Raw genomic sequence first — 17,446 nt, forward strand, 5'->3', positions numbered from 1 at the left:
CCCACAAAGCAGAAAAGACTGGAACAGAGAGAGCACGTGTGGTGAGGGTCTGGGGGCTAGTGTTCGGCGCCGGCCAGAGATGGAGCTGGAAAAAAGGCTATTCCCAGCACCGCTGTGAACATCAACAAGGTGTCTTCTTCAACACTAGACCTGGACACAGGGTCGGGGTTAGGGGTGAGTGGGCGAGCGGCTGAGAAGGGGCTCGCGATGGGTCGTGCGAAGCTTGGCACATTCCGATTCCATCCGCGGATACAAAGCCGGCAAACGAGACCGTATTCCTTCGGGCGCGAGCCCACCGGGGGTCTCGCACGTAACAGAGCCGGCGAAACACTGGACAATGGCCTCGGGTGAGGGTCCGAGGCAGCGGTCTCTTACCAGCGGCTCCAGCGGTATTTTTATCAACGTGCTGTTGTCCTTCTCTTTCTCCTTGAATTGTTCCTTCTCTTTCTCCGTCTCCCGCTCTTGCCTCTTTTCATCCTCATTTCTCTTACTTTTCTCCTCCTTCCCGTTCTCCTTTTCCTTAATTTTCTCCTCCTTCCCCTTTTCTTTCGCCTTAATTTTCTCCTCCTCCCCCTTCCCAGTTTTCTCCTTCCCTTTCTTTTCCTTAATTTTCTCCTCCTTCCCCTTCCCAGTTTTCTCCTTCCCGTTCTTTTCCTTAATTTTCTCCTCCTTCCCCTTAATTTTCTCCTTCTCCACCTTCTTTTTGTTTCTCTCCTCTTTTTGCTGAATTTTCTCTTTCTCCGGCTCCTTGCCCTTCTCCCTCTTTACTTTCCCCTTCTCCATCCCCACCACCTGGGTTTCCTTCCCTCCTCCCGCGCGCCCGCGCGCTGGAGCCACGGGGCGGGATGGCGGGCCGGAGTGGTCGCCGCGGTGGGGGCAGCGCCGGGGGAGACGTAGGTCCAACGTGGCGTACACCGCCCCCGCGGTAACCGCCAGCCCCTCCCACCCCAGGGCCCCGGGCTGCAGCTTGGGCATCTTGCGCTCGCTCGCCAGCCAGCGGGCTGCGCGCAGCAGATTAGTCGAATCGCGGGTGGGAGATAGATTGAAGAGCGTAAAACGTGGGAGCTAAAGAAGGGGCGAGCCCATTCCAGGGGACCCGGGAGACCCGCCCGCGGGAGCTGGGAAAGACCGCTGAAGCAGGAAAAGCGTCCTCAGGTGTCGCTTCCTCGGAAGCGCGCGCCACGGCGAGATGCGCTCGGACTGGGTAGGCGTCTCAGAAAGGCCTTTCTCGCCCGCCCATCTCAGCCTCTCACTTCCCCGGCCTCCTTCCAGCCCGTGTGTCTCCTACCAGAGCGCTGGAGAAGGCGCCCGAGTCCTGAGAGCCCCAGGCTTTCCTGCCTTCCCCTCGTTAATAATGTCTGGAGGGTGAAGTTGGCTCTCTCCCCCCTCCTCACCCGTCCTATTTAAGTCCACCAGCAGCGTCTAAAGCCGCTATCCAGGAGGCTTAAGGAAAAAAGGAATGTGACCGGTTCCCTTATTTTAAATGTTACATTTCGCTTTAAAAAATCGCTCTGGAGATAAGTCTGCCAGGATCACAGCTACTGGTAAAACCAGGCATTAAAACCAGTACCTTAGCCGCCTCATGTTCAGAGTTGACTCACTGGAAGTCTCTGATGCTGGGAGGGATTGGGGGCAGGAGGAAAAGGGGACGACAGAAGATGAGATGGCTGGATGGCATCACCGACTCGATGTACGTGGGTTTGGGTGAACTCCGGGAGTTGGTGATGGACAGGGACGCCTGGCGTGCTGCAATTCATGGGGTCACAGAGAGTCCAACACGACTGAGGGACTGAACTGAAACAAAACTCTTGTTCCCAATGATCGAATACATAGTAAATTAGATACCCATGGGGGTCTGCAAAGGTGGTGTGAGAAGTGTACGGATGGTCCTTTTTATTATTTCGTTCAACTGCACTCTTTAGTGGAGAAGGCAATGGCAACCCACTCCAGTATTCCTGCCTGGAGACTCCCATGGACAGAGAAGCCTGGTAGGCTACAGTCCATGGGGTCGCTGAGTCCGACATGACTGTGCGAATTCACTTTCATGCATTGGAGAAGGAAATAGCAATCCATTCCATTATTCTTGCCTAGAGAGTCCCAGGGACAGAGGAGCCTGTTGGGCTGCCGTCTATGGGGTCGCACAGTCTGAAAGGACTGATGCAACTTAGCAGCAGCAGCATTCTTTAGTACGGTCCACAATCTAAACACTATCTTAATGTGGTAAGCCGACTTTCCTTCATCAGATCCAAGTTTTGAACAGGTTTAAAAGAAACCAATGAACAGGTTTCAGAAAGCTTGTTTTTAAGGTTAGTAGTTTCCGAAGTATTCTTGGAAGTGCCATCCGCTAAGCCAGTGCCATTTGCGCAGCGTGAAGCCTGCCCAACAGAGCTCCTTAAGTGATCCCCTTCTTCAAAGGCAATAAAGGTGTCAGCTTTTTTTTCCTCAAAAGCCAAAACTTAAAAAATGTTTACTCTTCAATTTGGTTATGTACAAGTATCCACATGATGAATTTTCAGTGAAAACTCTGTTCTCTCAATACCTTAGTTTAACTTTCTGGTTTTGCAGGAAGGGGCAAGAGGTAATTTTAGATGCTCAGTTTAAAAAATTCTTATATGTACTAGCAGGATGCCTCTGCAAAATGCCAATACCCCCAAACATCTTAATCCAATCAATACTCACTGCTAGGTTCTTTTATTTTAAAATGTGCCACAGTGAATGGATGTATCCATATTGGTTTTTTATAAATGTACACACACACACACACACACACACACACACACAAAGTATATATGTCATGAGTTAAAAACCTGTCCAAAAGAAGAAATAATTACTAGGAAGTTAACATAGGTGTTTCACTTCATTTGACAATGACAATTTATTTGAACTGAGGTTTCAGTTGCTTAGTACTGATTGATGATAAAAACAACTAGCAATTACAATGACTAAATAGAGAACTGGAAATTTCTCTTGTTGTGCCTTGGGTCAAAATTTTCATTGATGGATAAATTTCACCAAAATTCTGTAACCTAAGAATTGATTATCCTTCACTATAGAAATTTAACAGAATCCTAAAATCATAAATTTACTAACAGTTATTTTTGTAGTGGGCTTTATATTCAGAAGGAATAAATATCTGTCACTCTTACCAAAAGACTATTCTGAGAGCTCAAAAAGTATAATGCCATAATAAATCATTCATAGAAGAGGGTCTCTTGTTTAGATGCCACCAAAGATTATGTTAAACAGAAAGGCAGCACCACATTTCTTACTCTGGTAAAGGAGGAAAAACTTTCAAAAAACCCTGTGAAGTTTTAGCAGGTATGTTTAAACACAGCAGCATTTCATTAACAAGGACAGAGCAATACGATCACAAGAAATACGTGTAAGTCTAAACCGAATGCTATCCTGGGCAGCATAAAATGAACACTAACTTGGGTAGGCATGCCAGTGTGTCTGCCTCACACCTGTTCAAGAAAGTGACCTGTAAGCAAGGCAAGAACAAAGTGACACTGATATCATGGACTGACTTCCATTACTTTGAGAAGGGTAATGAATGGTCATGCCCCGCAACTAGAAAGAGGAGTCATTTGAGATCTATTAATTGGGCCAAACAGTTCTTTTAAGCTTTAATACTGCTGACTCCTCAACTCTGGCATTGATTGCCTCTCTCTGTCGGAAGTCAATGTTCATGCTCGATAAGGGCCATTTAAATCTTTCTGACCAAGAGGGTCCAAATCCATCTGACCTCAGAACACTGCGTCTAAGTGTCAACTTCTTGCAACATATTCTCTTGCTATCTTCGATAGTGCTAAATTAGCATAATGTTATAATTTGAAAATGACATGGGGGCACAAAGAAGTCCTACTTTATATCTGTGTGTATATATGTATATACATACACATACTTTTCATTACCACATATATTTAGTAGCCCATATTCCAGTATCACATGACAGAATTTCATGAATAATCAAGACATTTAATTTAGTTTTCTTGTGGCCACTCATGTAGTGAAGTGAAAACACCAGTGTATTAATAAGGTCCCTTTTATTACATGCTATTTCTAAGCAGATATTTGGAATGCTCAGAAGACTCCACTTTCAGTCTCCTAAGGCTTCCTAAGACATAAAATGGGACTTGAAGGAACAAGGATCTTTGGACTCTAGTTGAAACAGAAGTAGTTTTTGTTTATATCCTAGGAAACGTTGGATAACATGCCTTGTTTCTGAAACTGAAAATACCACCAGATCAGCACACAAAGAGAAAGGATGCAATGGATATCAAGGTGGGTAAACGCCCAACTGTTCTGCGTCCTCCTCACCTGTGCAAAGCAAGGTGGTACAAGTAGGCCAAGTCTGACTAGGCAGAGTTTGAAGGAAGATGCTTTTCTGTTTGATGCACAACAAAATAATTTCATGAAAATGTAGGGAGGGGAGAGGGAGCAGCTCTGTGCTTCTTGCTGTGTTACCTTTATTTATGTTCCTTGTGTCACTGAGGCTAGTTTAAAAATGGCCTGAAACACAAATGTTCTAATCACCAGCCACCTTTTCCACCTTTCTTCTTTTTCTGTTGCTGTTTCTTTTTTGTTGCTGGAGCCCCAGCGGGTTTCTGGTGTCGTGGGGGTATGATATTACTTGTAGATGTAGATGCTGTGGCTGCACTGCCCGGTCTTGGCGAGGGGGGTGGACTGCTCACAGTTTTACTGGCATCCCTGAAATCATCAGATCAGGGAAGTGTTGGTCATTCATACATTCAACAAAGGAAACCACCCCCCACAATCTCCCATACGTATTTTCTTTTTCTTTTGGCTGTGCCACACGGCATGCGAGATCTCGCCTCCCTGCTCAGGGACCGAGCCCGTGCTCACTGCAGTGGAGTGTGGAGCCTTAACCACTGGACCATGGGGGAAGACCCCACACACGTTTTCTTTTAAGGTGTGTTCCTCAATTCCCTGTCCATTTTTTTCTTGAATACAATTTTTAGTGCTTTTTAATTTTAAAATGTAATAGATGGTACATGTCAAATTTTAGAAAGATTAGGGGAAAAAAAAAAAAACTTTTAATGGTCTATAATCCTACCATGTAGAAATAAACTCATTTAGTAACATTTTAAATTCTGCTTTCTAGTCAAATTATTTGTTTATCTAGATATTTAGTTACTTGAATTAGTGTATTTCTTTTTGAAGGTACTATAATCCCAATATTTGCAATACAATCCTACAATTCTAGTATTTACAACCAAACCGGAAACAACCCATTTTCTTTCCTTTACATAACCGTATTACAAAACATTTATTAAAGGCTATTGGACTATAACTCTCATACTGAAAATATATTTTATAAATTTCTTACTAATGACCTTGAGTCAATCTCAGAAAGAAGCAACCTATGCTCAACTGAGGAACAGTGACTTACAGTTCAGAGGAAGCTCCTGCAGTTGCTCCCTGGGTCCCTTTCCCAATCTGATCCTTCTTTTTACCCTTCTTTCTTCCTCGGTAGTAGGAACGTTCACGCATTGGTAACCATCTTTCTGGATCTGGGGTCACTTTTGGGTCATAATTCTTAGGCAGTTTTCCTGTGTAACAATTAATTGATAAAGAAATGACAGATCTGTGCATAATGCTTTCGAGACAGTTTGTTTAAACACTGTGCCCAAATTTGGGACTAAACATTAAAACTGAAATAGATTTATCTGAGAAAAGTTTTATTTATATAATCTAGTAGCAGAAGAGGCCTTATTTCTAAGCGTAACACAAAATTCAGAAGCCCTAATAATATTTCATAGGTGTGTCTGTATAAAAAAATTTTAATTCTCATTTAGTAAAAGATACTTTTCAAAAGAAACATTTGAATACCATGTAACTGAATTAATATTCTTAATATAGAATTAGTTTTTGATAATCAATAGGTAAATCATATATAGAAAATGGGCATAGCTGTAATTAGAGTAAGCCTGGAGAAATAAAAGTCATTAACCATGTGAAAAGATGCTTGACCTCACTGATTAAAAATAAAAAGGACACAGGAGTTCCCTGGTATGGTTAGGACTCTGGGCTTTCACAGCCACGGCCTGGGTCATGTTCAGGGAACTGACTGAGATCCCATAGGCTGTGCAGTACAGCCAAAAAAAAAAAAAATTTTAAAGGATAAGATATTCTAAGAAGAATATCCAGTGTTGGTGAGACTGTGGGAAACAAACAATACTGGCAGAAGGTGTATACTGGTACATACTGGTACAGTCCTTATAAAGCAATTTAATTGGCAGTATTAAGGCCGGACACGGACCTATGTTGCCCCAGTCAGGTTAACGGGAAAGACTTGCTAAATTCAGGGAGGCTCCCTTTGTCCTTCTGGATAACAAGAATGTGGCCCTGATTCCAATAAACATCTGATTACTCTAATGGGATTCAGTTTTATGTACAGTAGAGGAGAAACCAACCTCAATGCTAACCTTCCTCTACACTGTCGGTTTCATAAACAGTCAATTTCCTTACACCAGTTTGATGGAGTTCTACGGTACTTGTAGCCAAAGGCATTCTACTGTGTAAGAGCTTACTGTGTGTCAGGCACTGTTCTAAGAGCTTTTTATATGCAGTATCTTATTTAATCCTATGAGGTATTTCATCTTATTAATGAAAAACTCAGGAAGGTACGTTAAGAACCTGTTCACAGTCACAGCAAAAGAGCAATGTTACTAGAACAACAATTTGAATTCAGGCAAACTTCAGAACTGGACTCTTTAAAGTTAGAAATTTAAAATAAATGTTAGCCACAGTCAAGTCAAAACTCAGTTTCAAAGATACGAGAGGACAAATTTATGTCTGAAGATTTCTATGTAAGGCTAAGCTTAAGCGTTTTATAGAAAGAAATCTAAAGATAAAAAAAAGCCTTACCCTTCTTTTTTTTCTTCTTTTTTTTCAAATCTCCCTGTCTACAAAGAGAAGAAAAATCATTATCACTGTGATAAAATAATTACAGAGCATTAAGCATGTGCAAAAGACTGAGCTAGGTACTTTATCATGAAGAAGTTTTGGTGTCACTACACCAAAGCTAATGAACAGTTTGGATATTTATTCAGGTTAAATTTAATCAAGCTTCAAATACTGTAGTTTTTGGAAGGTGCTTTAGAAAATGGGTGACAACTGTTTTCACAGAAGAGATACAATTTACACTAGTACATATTAAATCTATGTAAAAAGAAATTTGTACAAGCACAAAAATCTACAGTTCTGTGGTAAATCACTTTATATTTGGCAAAACTAGTAAATAGGTAATCTAAAATCTTTGCCAGAAGAATATGCACAAGTATCATACAGGCCAAGAATATTTCTGGGAGGATATGCAAGGTAAGTTAACATCAGCTGTGGCCTTGGGTGGGAAAAGGGCAGACAGGGATTTGTCTCTCTACAAATTCCACAACCATATCTGCGATTTCCCAAAGAGTCTCTGCATTTCTTACTTCTTTGCTGTTGCTCACATTCTGCCTATCTCATCTTCATCTTCCTCTAGAGTCAACACAGTCACCTCCTCCATGAAGCCTTTCTTAAACTCCCATTGTTCCCAGGAAGGACTGACTATTTCCTCTGGTGTACTGCTCTATGCCTGCACAATGATAGCACATGCAACCTTTGTTTTCAACTGCTGCTTATTTCTTTCTTCTAGATTGAAGTTCTTTTCAGGGCAAGGACAATGATTTATTTTCTGTCAGCAACACAATATAACTTCAAAAGAAATTAATCCTTTGTATCAAAAAGTCAACATAAATAAAAAAAAAGTATTAATAATGCCTAATGTAAATACTGTGCTGAAACTGAGTCAATGAACATCTTAGTAACTGTCTAAGGGAAAAGACAAAGAAGATTAAAGGATTAGAAAAGAACTGTATGTTCTTACTAATTACCAGCCCTGTTTTGAAAAAAAAAAAACAAAAAAAAACCCTGAAAATATTTAAATAGGCATTATATGAAAATCCCCCAAGATCTGGTTTGAATTTATTATTTTAGAGTTTTTGATAAGGCATGAAATTGGGACAATGATTCAATGAAATTTGAAACAATATTATCACTGAGACGCCAATTCCTTATTTAACTTTTAAGTTAAAAAGGAACAAATACAGGGCTCATAATGAGGTCAATCATATACTGTTGCTGATACATATTTTTTTAAGTTACGAAAAATTATATTTTAAGTCATTCAAAAGAGAAAAGACTGAAAATTTATGAAAGTCACAAAATCGGGAAAGTGGTGTATCTCTTCCATTCTCTATTTATCCTGTCAAAAACAGAATCTTAAGGGAACATTTTATTTAGTAGGCCTCTGCTATTTTTGAGATGACAATGTATGTGAACAAGTAAAGAATCAGAATTTGACTTCTTATAAGTTACTGAAGCTGGCTAATGCTTCCTCCAAATCAGCAAAATAAATCTCATCTGAACTTTGGTTTCGAATTCTAAATGATGTACTAAATGTACATCAATAATCCACAGGTAGATAAATGTTAAGTTGGGCACATCTAGCCTATGGACCATTATGCACGTGTTAGTCGCTCAGTCATGTCTGACTCTTTGTGACCCGCCAGGCTCCTCTGTCCATGGAATTCTCCAGGCAAGAATACTGGAGTGTGTAGCCATCCCCTTCTTCAGGGGATCATCCCAACCCAAGGACTGAACCTGGTTCTCCTGCATTGCAGGCAAATTCTTTACCATCTGAGCCACCAGGAAGCCCCAGTACTATGCACAAAAAGAATAAAATATGTCTACATTGAGAATATGGAAAAATCTCTAAGATTTATTAAAGAAAGTTCAAAAAGAGTTAAATACAATATAATCCCATTTCTATAAAAAAACAGAAAAGAATCCAATCTAAGAAAAGTATTCCAAGATCAGTTTCATGTGTAAACACAAAGAAAAAGATCTGGATGGAAACACACTAAATTAGTACTAGAGGTAAAATGCTAGGTGGGGAAGGGAGATGGGTAACAAGGACAAAAAGCTGGGCACAGCAAAGGAGAAAAGAAACAAAAGGGACTTTAACTTTATTCACATGGAATTTTTATAAGAATGCATTTTTTCATCCCTTATATAACTTAAAGTTGGCATTAGTGAATATTATAATAAAACACATTACCCTTGCTCCTTTGGTTGATTGTCTCCAGTAACTTTTCCACCCTTCTTCCGAACGTATGTAGCACCAGGAGAATTTTCAAGAGCCTCAACATCTACTTTTAGAGACATACTATCCGATGAGGGCAAGTGTTTACTAAGACTACGACAGAACAAGAATTTGTTCAGGAAGACAATATATATATATACACACATTTATATTTTGCCCATGTATCTATGGCCAGTAGGAAAACAGTCTTTTTTTTTGGGTTCCCTTCATCAAAAAAATATTAAGTCTTCTATAGAATAACAAGTCAACAGATCATAAGGTCAATTATAGATACTATATTGTGAAAGGAGAACTTGGGAAAGGAGTCATAATCATTCATTTCGTAACTTGGCAATGTACTTCAAAGTAGAGGCTTAATAAAAATTCTATTCCAAAACAGTTATCATGCTTATAAAACAGATCTGCTCACTGCGAAGGTTTAGGCTTGGGGTTGGTTAGCATCCACCATCCCACGTTGCTTTTGGGATCACACCCATACTGGAGTAACACACATGGTCCAAACTTAGCCAATCAGGGCACTAAATCCTCTTACATCAGTAACTGAGATGGGCAAGTGACCTAAGAGCATTAATCAGAATGATACCTCAGAATCATATGCAACCACCCAATAAAATATGCTTTTTCTTATTTTTTTCCTACTTTACTTAAACCTGGAGTGATATAAGCTGCATCTTGCTGACTGCATTTTTGCTTATGAATCAAACTGTATCCCATTTGAATATTACTGTATTTTTAGGGCACAGTGATCAATAAATTCTCAGTTTTGTTTTTACTAGTTAGAGGAGGGGTTTTGTTTGTTGAAATTTATAACAAAAAGACCCTGGTCAAAACAGGTAAAGGAAGAGATCTAGTGCTCTACTTGAGAGAGGTCTGGGACAATCAAAAGGATACGCTTTTGCCTTCTCAGGATCTACAAGTGAGTAAGCAGAAATAAGCTGCGCCAGGGTGTGAATATCTTTCGGATTTTGTCTAAAAGAAGAAATAAGAAAAAGTCACTAAACAGTCTATAAAACTGGAGAAAGTAATATAAACAAGCAAAGTAACTCCCACATGTCAAATAAGAGCAATAAAACTTGGATTTCTACACTTCCACCCTTCAAAGCTTACTTCCATAGCTGTTCTAGGTCACTAATTGCCTCCTTCTTCCGCCCATATTTGAGTTTGAAGTTTGCAGCTTCCCTTATCAAGGACAAATGAGCAGTAGATTTGGGCTATAGGTTCAATAAAAAAAGAAAAAAAAAGTTTAAGCTACATATCTAGCAAGTCAATGAAGTTTTATTCACTAGATCTTTAAAATGGACCTACCCATTAGATTTCTCATCTTAAGTTTTATTGAGTGCACAAAATAACACACATACACACAGTGGGACAGATAATTAGTACAAGTGAAGACCAATTTAAGAATTTGGGATACAATCTATCTCCATCTAAACTGTCTTGTCTACAACTAGAAGTATTACTGCATAATCAAATCTTACAAGTTTTTCACTATAGTTCTCAAACATTAATTTAACATAATACTTGCTAGAACACTGATCTCTCTTCACTCCTAACAGTGTTAACAGTATTCATATCACCTATGTGTATGTACACCTGTGTGTATAAGTTAGATACTGCCTATCCAGAGACCCATACTGGAAAAAACAAAGATGTTCCTATTAGAGATACACAATCATTCCATATACTGCTGTTCTATCAATACTACCATCCATGGGCTCTACTTTAGTGGCTCTACTCTAGAGAGCCACTAAAGATGAGCTCTCTTATATGCAGTCATGTACAATTACTATTCTTATTTCTTGAGATTACAGACACAAACACACATACATACACTCAGAAAGGAGTTTCAGAAAATATAACTGTGCTTTTTAAAAAAGAATTTATTTTGCAGCCATTTCTTACTTCTAATAACTTTATTTGGACCCGGTATTCTTAAAAACTGAATGATAGCCTAATAGCATTCCACTTTTTAAACAGTGAGTTGAAATGTTTCAATTTGCCTTAAGTAGGAAATCATTACTACAGCTTTTTATTCTTATGCAAAAATGTACCCTCGTAACATTTTACTCCATTTATTTACCTGATGGTTTTGATACCACTGGATGGCTTGTGTAAAGACTTCAATGGCACTGTCAATATCTTCCTCATGGCTGTACATAGTCACTAATGCAGACACCTACCAGCCAAAGGTATAAATGAGTGAACAGAATTCCTCTGTCTCTCTCAGAATACACTTTTTGAAAACGAGTAACATTAAAGAAAGTCTGCGAGTACCCAATCCATCGTAAAAATTGCTAGCACATAACTAGAAACATCAAGAACAATGGGGCTTTCCAAATACAAAGGTGGTTACCTATAAAAAAAAATACCTCCTCTAAGGCTAGTTGACAAATGGTTTGTTACCAGTCCACAACAAGGTAAATACAGAAGTTGATAACAAGCACTTAGAAAATTAGTTTATATAGTATAAGACATTGCCAAGACATTCAAGACATGATCGTGGAAATAAACACACTAGCATGGTTAAACTCCCATGATAAGCCATATAAAACCAGTGAAAGCTTGCCTAGTGTGCTGGAGGGACAGCAAGGAGGCTTGTGAAGCTGGAGTGGAGTGAAAGGGGAAGCAGCAATAGGAGACAAGGACAAAAAGGAAGCAGAAACAAAAAGCTGGATCACTGGGAAAAATCAATAAACCTCTGGCCAGACTAATTAGAAAAAAAGATAACAGAAACAAAATATCCTGCAGATATTAGATTGTTTTCAGCCACATATTATATTTGATTCTCACATAATCACAGTCCAGTCTTAAAGTAAGAATCTTCAAGAGAAAACACTATAATACTATTATACATTTACTGAGTGCCATCTGTAAACAAGCTGTGCTGGAGAATGACACAGTCCCTGTACAATAAATGCACATACCACCACTATAGAATTAGTCTTTACTGTGAAACAGATGTGTTCACAGCTATACTAGTGATCTAAACCTGTGATGCTTGAATCATCAGAGAACTAAATAAAAGAAGACATGATAAAATAATAGGCTAAGAAATTCCCTATATATGGTCTTAGATTATTTAAGGCTGGCTTTCAGTGGTAATACAAGGCCTAAATAGTTCCTGACACATTTGATTTAATAATAAATCAATGCAAAGCAGAGCATAAAATGAAATTAAATTTATACCAGAAAGCTATTATTTTAAGTACTTCTATATTATGTATATAAAAAAGGCAGAAACTAAAGGTAAAACAAAGAAATATCAGATATACCCGTGAACTTGTATTAATGCCATTACTTTTTCAGTCTTAAAATATTTTAGTTATAAACTCACCATGCCTGGTTTATGCTTTAATTCGTCTATGCTTCTCAATATCAAACATGCTTTGGAAATATTACCTTAAGAGAACAAAAACAAAATCGGCATCACACTGAAGAAAGCATCTCATGGAAAAAGAAAGAAAATTTAAAAGTCATATTTTAGAACATCTCTAAATACTCAAGCTTTGGAGCCTTGGAAATAATGTATTCTATCAATATTTACTCAGTTTGCCAACGAAGGAAATTAAATCCTAAAGAAACAACATACTTTGCTCATGCCCACAAAGTTAATGACAGAACTGCTATCTGAAAAGTCTCCCAACTCTCAGCCTGTTGAATTCTATTTCTCTCTTTTCAGAGGGTAACTTAAAGGTAGGAGTCCTTCCTTAAAGGCCTTGAAACTGTTACTGTAGGAATGAGCACAATGGACAGCAGTCTTACAATGTTGCAACGCTAGTTTTCTATTCATTGCAAATCTCAGTAAGTTAAACTTTCCACAAAACAAAAACCATGACACATTCACTCTCAGTAATTAGTATGATAAATTATCTTTACAAAAATAAACTGAAAACTGGGTGAGAAAAGATTAAAGGGGAAAGCAAGACAAAGAAAAAAGAGAGGTGGGAAAAGGAAAAAGAAACAAAACATTAAGATAAGAAATTTGAGAAAAGGGAAGCTGGTCTCAACCTGCTTTTCATTATTATTACCCTACTAAGAAGCCTTTTTAGACATTTTTTTCCCCTAATTGCCAACTCCCCTCCCTTCTACCCATGAAATTTTCATTCTAGCCATCATAATATCTAAAAAATTTTTCAATGCTCTGCTCCCACCAAACCAATCATCCCCGCCTTGAGAATACACCTCCTGATTTATGGCCGACACCAGAGCTGTCTGACAGCAGTCTGCCAGAACTTTCTGTGATGATGGAAACAGCCTCCATCTGTGCAGTCCAACCAGCCACATGTGGGTACAAAACTTATGAAATGTGGTCAACACAACTGAGGAATTGAATTTTAAACTTTGTCTAATTTTAATTTAAACTTAAACATGGATAGTGGCTACCAAATAGAGACAACACAGCTCTAGACACTCACTCAACATTGGTTCAAAATCATAAACAAAAAAACTACTAGTTTTCTTTTAAGATTCAAAAATGTTAAGTTCTCATTAAACTTCTTTGCCTCTTTTCTACCAAAGATATGGGTTATAAAGTTTAAAAGAAGAATAAAGGACTAAATAAGAAATTTTGAAAACTAGGATGTAAAGTCACACTTATTTCACGCAAACACTACCACGTGATAGACATAAGCATTTCGACACAAGACATACATATCCAGGAAATGTAAGTATAGAACAGATGAATTCTGTGCTTCTACAGACTTTCAAGGCATAGTTTGAGAAACATTCTAACAATTTAGGAAGTAACCCAAGAAAAGGCCTACTAAACTCACTACTACATCTGTTGGAGCTCGTACAATCTAGCTTCGTATTTGGAACATTATGCTTCACTATGATGCTAAAATTTTAAAAAATCACACAGTCTACAAATACTTCAGACTCATTCCAACCATATATTTCCCTTAACATGATTATTTTGATCATGATGAAATAATCATGACTACCTTGGGAAATTTTCAGCTGTGCCATGGTCAGCTTAATTTCAGCAGCGTTTTCTGGATGCTGATCTGAATAGTCCTAAATAGTTGGGGGGGAGGGGGAAATCACATTTAATTTACACAACTAAGTGTACATATTCTAACCGCTTATTTCAGCCTTATTAAATTTTAAATCTAGCTTTCGAATATTAAATTTCTTGTTTCAGAACAAATGTTTAAATTTGAAAAAATTTTATTCGATACCCACTTGGCTTCAAAATTATTAAGTGAAATATCATCAAGTTTCCAAGAAGTCACCAGCAGAAAAATAATAATTAAGATTACTATGCAGATTTTTTTTTTAAGATACTAAAAAAAAATTAAAAAATTATGACTCTTAACTCCTTATCCCTGTTCAGCAACATTTCCCCTGAAGATGGTCCTAATTTTACACTGTCCAATTTTCCAGTGTGGTCTCTACTCTCAGGAAATTCAATGTGATTTAGCACTTCATTCTGGTTAATTAAAAATCAAGTCAGTATTTCTGTAATTGATGTTTTGGATTGGGACTTTAATTAAGAGAATACATTATTGGTATTTCAAATCTAAAACAGACCATTGTGTGCGTGTATGTGTTAGTCGCTCAGTTGTGTCCGACTCTTTGCGACCCCATGGACTGTAGCCCACCAGGCTTTGTCCATGGGATTCTCCAGGCAAGAATACTGGAGTGGGTTGCCATTTCCTTCTCCATTAACAAATCATTAACTACTGTTAAATTGATCTGCAAATAAAAAATATTCTTCAGAGTTTATGGCAAACATTTACTAATGCAAACTTACATAAAGAAAGCTGCAGCCGAAGAATTAATTGAAGTGACACTCTGGCATGTATCTAGTGGTATATTATCAATACTTACTCATTTATGAAATTTATAAGGCTTACATTATTATAACATAATGAAAATGAAACAAGGCTGCAGCCATCTGACATCTCATGAAAAACTCAAAATTGTTTTACCTGAAGCAGCTCTATTGCTTTTGTATGCTGCTTTTCACGGCAGAGCTGGGCAGCTTGGATCAACACAGGAAGGAGACGCTCAGGACTTTGCGACTGTAAACTGGCAGATATTTTGCGACACTGTTCTGCCTAAAAAACAGTATTTCACACCCCACCCCACCATAAGCTGGTCAATTAAATCAAACATTAAGTGAATGACCAAAGGGAAAAGAAGCATAGGGGAGGTGGAAGGAAATCAGTTGAAACAAAATCGTAGATGAAGAACCGCTTAGGTCGAGAGAGTACTTTATAGTAGCCTCAATTTTTTCTTATAAAAAAAAAAAGATTTCCATTTACTGAATATAAACTACAGGTTCTGAAAGCATTTAGGAAAAATAAGTCCTAAATATTCATTTGGATGCTTAAATTCCAGAATTTTGTTTAAACACACACACATATCAAGTGTCACCCTTTGCTTCAAAGCAACAAAATGTACAGGTATTTCTTGCTAAAGTATTTAAGAAGAATATGACTCAGTTCTAAATAATGAAAACGTTACTGCCTCTCAGCCCACTGAAAACTCCTGCTCCAGAAGAGTACGAAATCGTAACTTAATTAGAATTTACACACATGAGATTTAGAATCGACCTCATTTATAGCTTGAGGTGATTATGCACAAACTATAATGAAAGATGGCTCTTAAATCTATACTCATGACCAGCACCTTTGATTTTTTCCTTAATTTAGAGAAATTAGAAATAAGGTAATGAGAAAATTATCTCATTTACAGCTGTGAACAGTGTTTTCTTCTTAGAAGCCACCAACTGCACACCTTTACAAAGAATTGGGCAAATTACTTAACAGTTAAAATCTATGATACATGACATTCTGAAGTATGCATGAATTAAAGACAAAAAATGAAAATACAGACTGGACTGATACACCCATTATGGATCATGTACCATACTCCAAAAGGTTTAGTCAGGGGGACCAGAGCTCTGTTACCTACCTGATTTGTGTACATAGCAAGTAAAGCTTTGTTAAATTCTATAGCTTGCAGTTGTTTCTTAGAAAGCTTAAACTCCACTCCTTCTGCATTGGTTAATTTCACTTTCTTCTTGGAGTCAAAGACATTTTGGTCCTGACAAAGAAAAGATCACTCATCATTAGCAACAATCTTAGACTTCAACTCTTTCAACACTCCAAGGCCTTATTTTACGTTAACACAACAAGAGAGCTTGGAAGATAATATACCTGGTTGGGGTGCCTATGCTACTATGATGCATACACATTTGGCTTGGGTTCTTGGTTTTATCTTTCCACTATTAATGGCCTGTTTTTAGCTTTTTGATTAAAAGTACAGAGGGACTACACAAATCTTACAGTGAAAATCAGGACTAAAAATCAAAGATACCTGAATTTGTAAATTCTACAATCTTAAGAATTTAGATGACCAATGAGTAATGTAACTTACTCCTCTTTGACATACTGTCATACATAAACAAATGGAATGGAGTAAGAATGGGAGGGACTAAGTCATGCTGCACCCTGAGAAGGACAACCAGACATCTGAGTGTCTACTAGCATAGCAATCTAGCTTTGTTAAATATTTATTTGCAAATATGTGTTACCACTGTGCTTTTAAAACCAGGTTTTCTACTAAAGACTAAAAGGAGGCAAAGAAGAAATCTAAAATAAATTTTACTTATTGAGTGTGAAGCTTCAATCCAATGTGAAATTATTTTAAACATACAGTAAGAACAATATAAATCCTTAAGAAAACTATATTTTTAGTTGGTACTCTTATCTCACTATTTTAATACTTAAATTCACCATGCATGCCACTGCCAGATTTCTCTTAAACTTTGCCATCATGGCACTTAATAAAATTTTATATCTTCTGAGGACTCCCACAACTTGATCATCAATAAATCTAAACTTTTTTGAAACTAGCAAGCGTGTATGTATCTTTTGCTCTCACTGTCCCCTCAGAAGTTATTTGCATATGCTTAGGCATGGGAAATGCTTAACCTTCAAATCATATCCCTCCTTCAGGGCTCTGCTCAAATTAGCCAACTCAGAGATCTTTTTTCTCACCAAACACCACAGTTACAAAGTATCTGACTAGAAATTTAAATGTGCACAATTTTTTTCAAAACTAGAAAGAGATTTTTAATGCTACATAATGATTAAGACCATGTTTCATATTTATTTTGCATTACCTAATGGATTCAGCATATTAAAAAGCAGAGACATTACTCTGTCAACAAAGGTCCATCTAGTCAAAGCTATGGTTTTTCCAGTGGTCATGTATGGATGTGAGAGTTGGACTATAAAGAAAGCTCAGTGCCGAAGAATTGATGCT

The 17,446-nt window shown here is 37.9% G+C and overlaps 1 protein-coding gene across 1 annotated transcript in view; it reads right to left on the reverse strand.

Moving 5' to 3' along the window:
* Window positions 1–2,848: 2,848 nt before the first annotated feature.
* SRP72 (signal recognition particle 72kDa) overlaps window positions 2,849–17,446 on the reverse strand; it is a 26,931-nt gene continuing 12,333 nt past the window's right edge. Inside the window, exons 9-19 of the mRNA XM_010859650.1 lie at window positions 16,091–16,222; window positions 15,103–15,231; window positions 14,113–14,185; window positions 12,504–12,568; window positions 11,250–11,345; window positions 10,277–10,380; window positions 10,061–10,138; window positions 9,125–9,262; window positions 6,892–6,929; window positions 5,414–5,573; window positions 2,849–4,710 (exon numbers count right to left, since the gene is read on the reverse strand). Coding sequence (XP_010857952.1) covers window positions 4,533–4,710; window positions 5,414–5,573; window positions 6,892–6,929; window positions 9,125–9,262; window positions 10,061–10,138; window positions 10,277–10,380; window positions 11,250–11,345; window positions 12,504–12,568; window positions 14,113–14,185; window positions 15,103–15,231; window positions 16,091–16,222 — 1,191 coding nt within the window. The 3' untranslated portion in view covers window positions 2,849–4,532. The remainder of the gene's footprint in view (window positions 4,711–5,413; window positions 5,574–6,891; window positions 6,930–9,124; window positions 9,263–10,060; window positions 10,139–10,276; window positions 10,381–11,249; window positions 11,346–12,503; window positions 12,569–14,112; window positions 14,186–15,102; window positions 15,232–16,090; window positions 16,223–17,446) is intronic.

This window comes from Bison bison, unplaced genomic scaffold (genome assembly GCF_000754665.1).
Source record: "Bison bison bison isolate TAMUID 2011002044 unplaced genomic scaffold, Bison_UMD1.0 scf7180017864458, whole genome shotgun sequence".
NCBI lineage: Eukaryota > Metazoa > Chordata > Mammalia > Artiodactyla > Bovidae > Bison > Bison bison.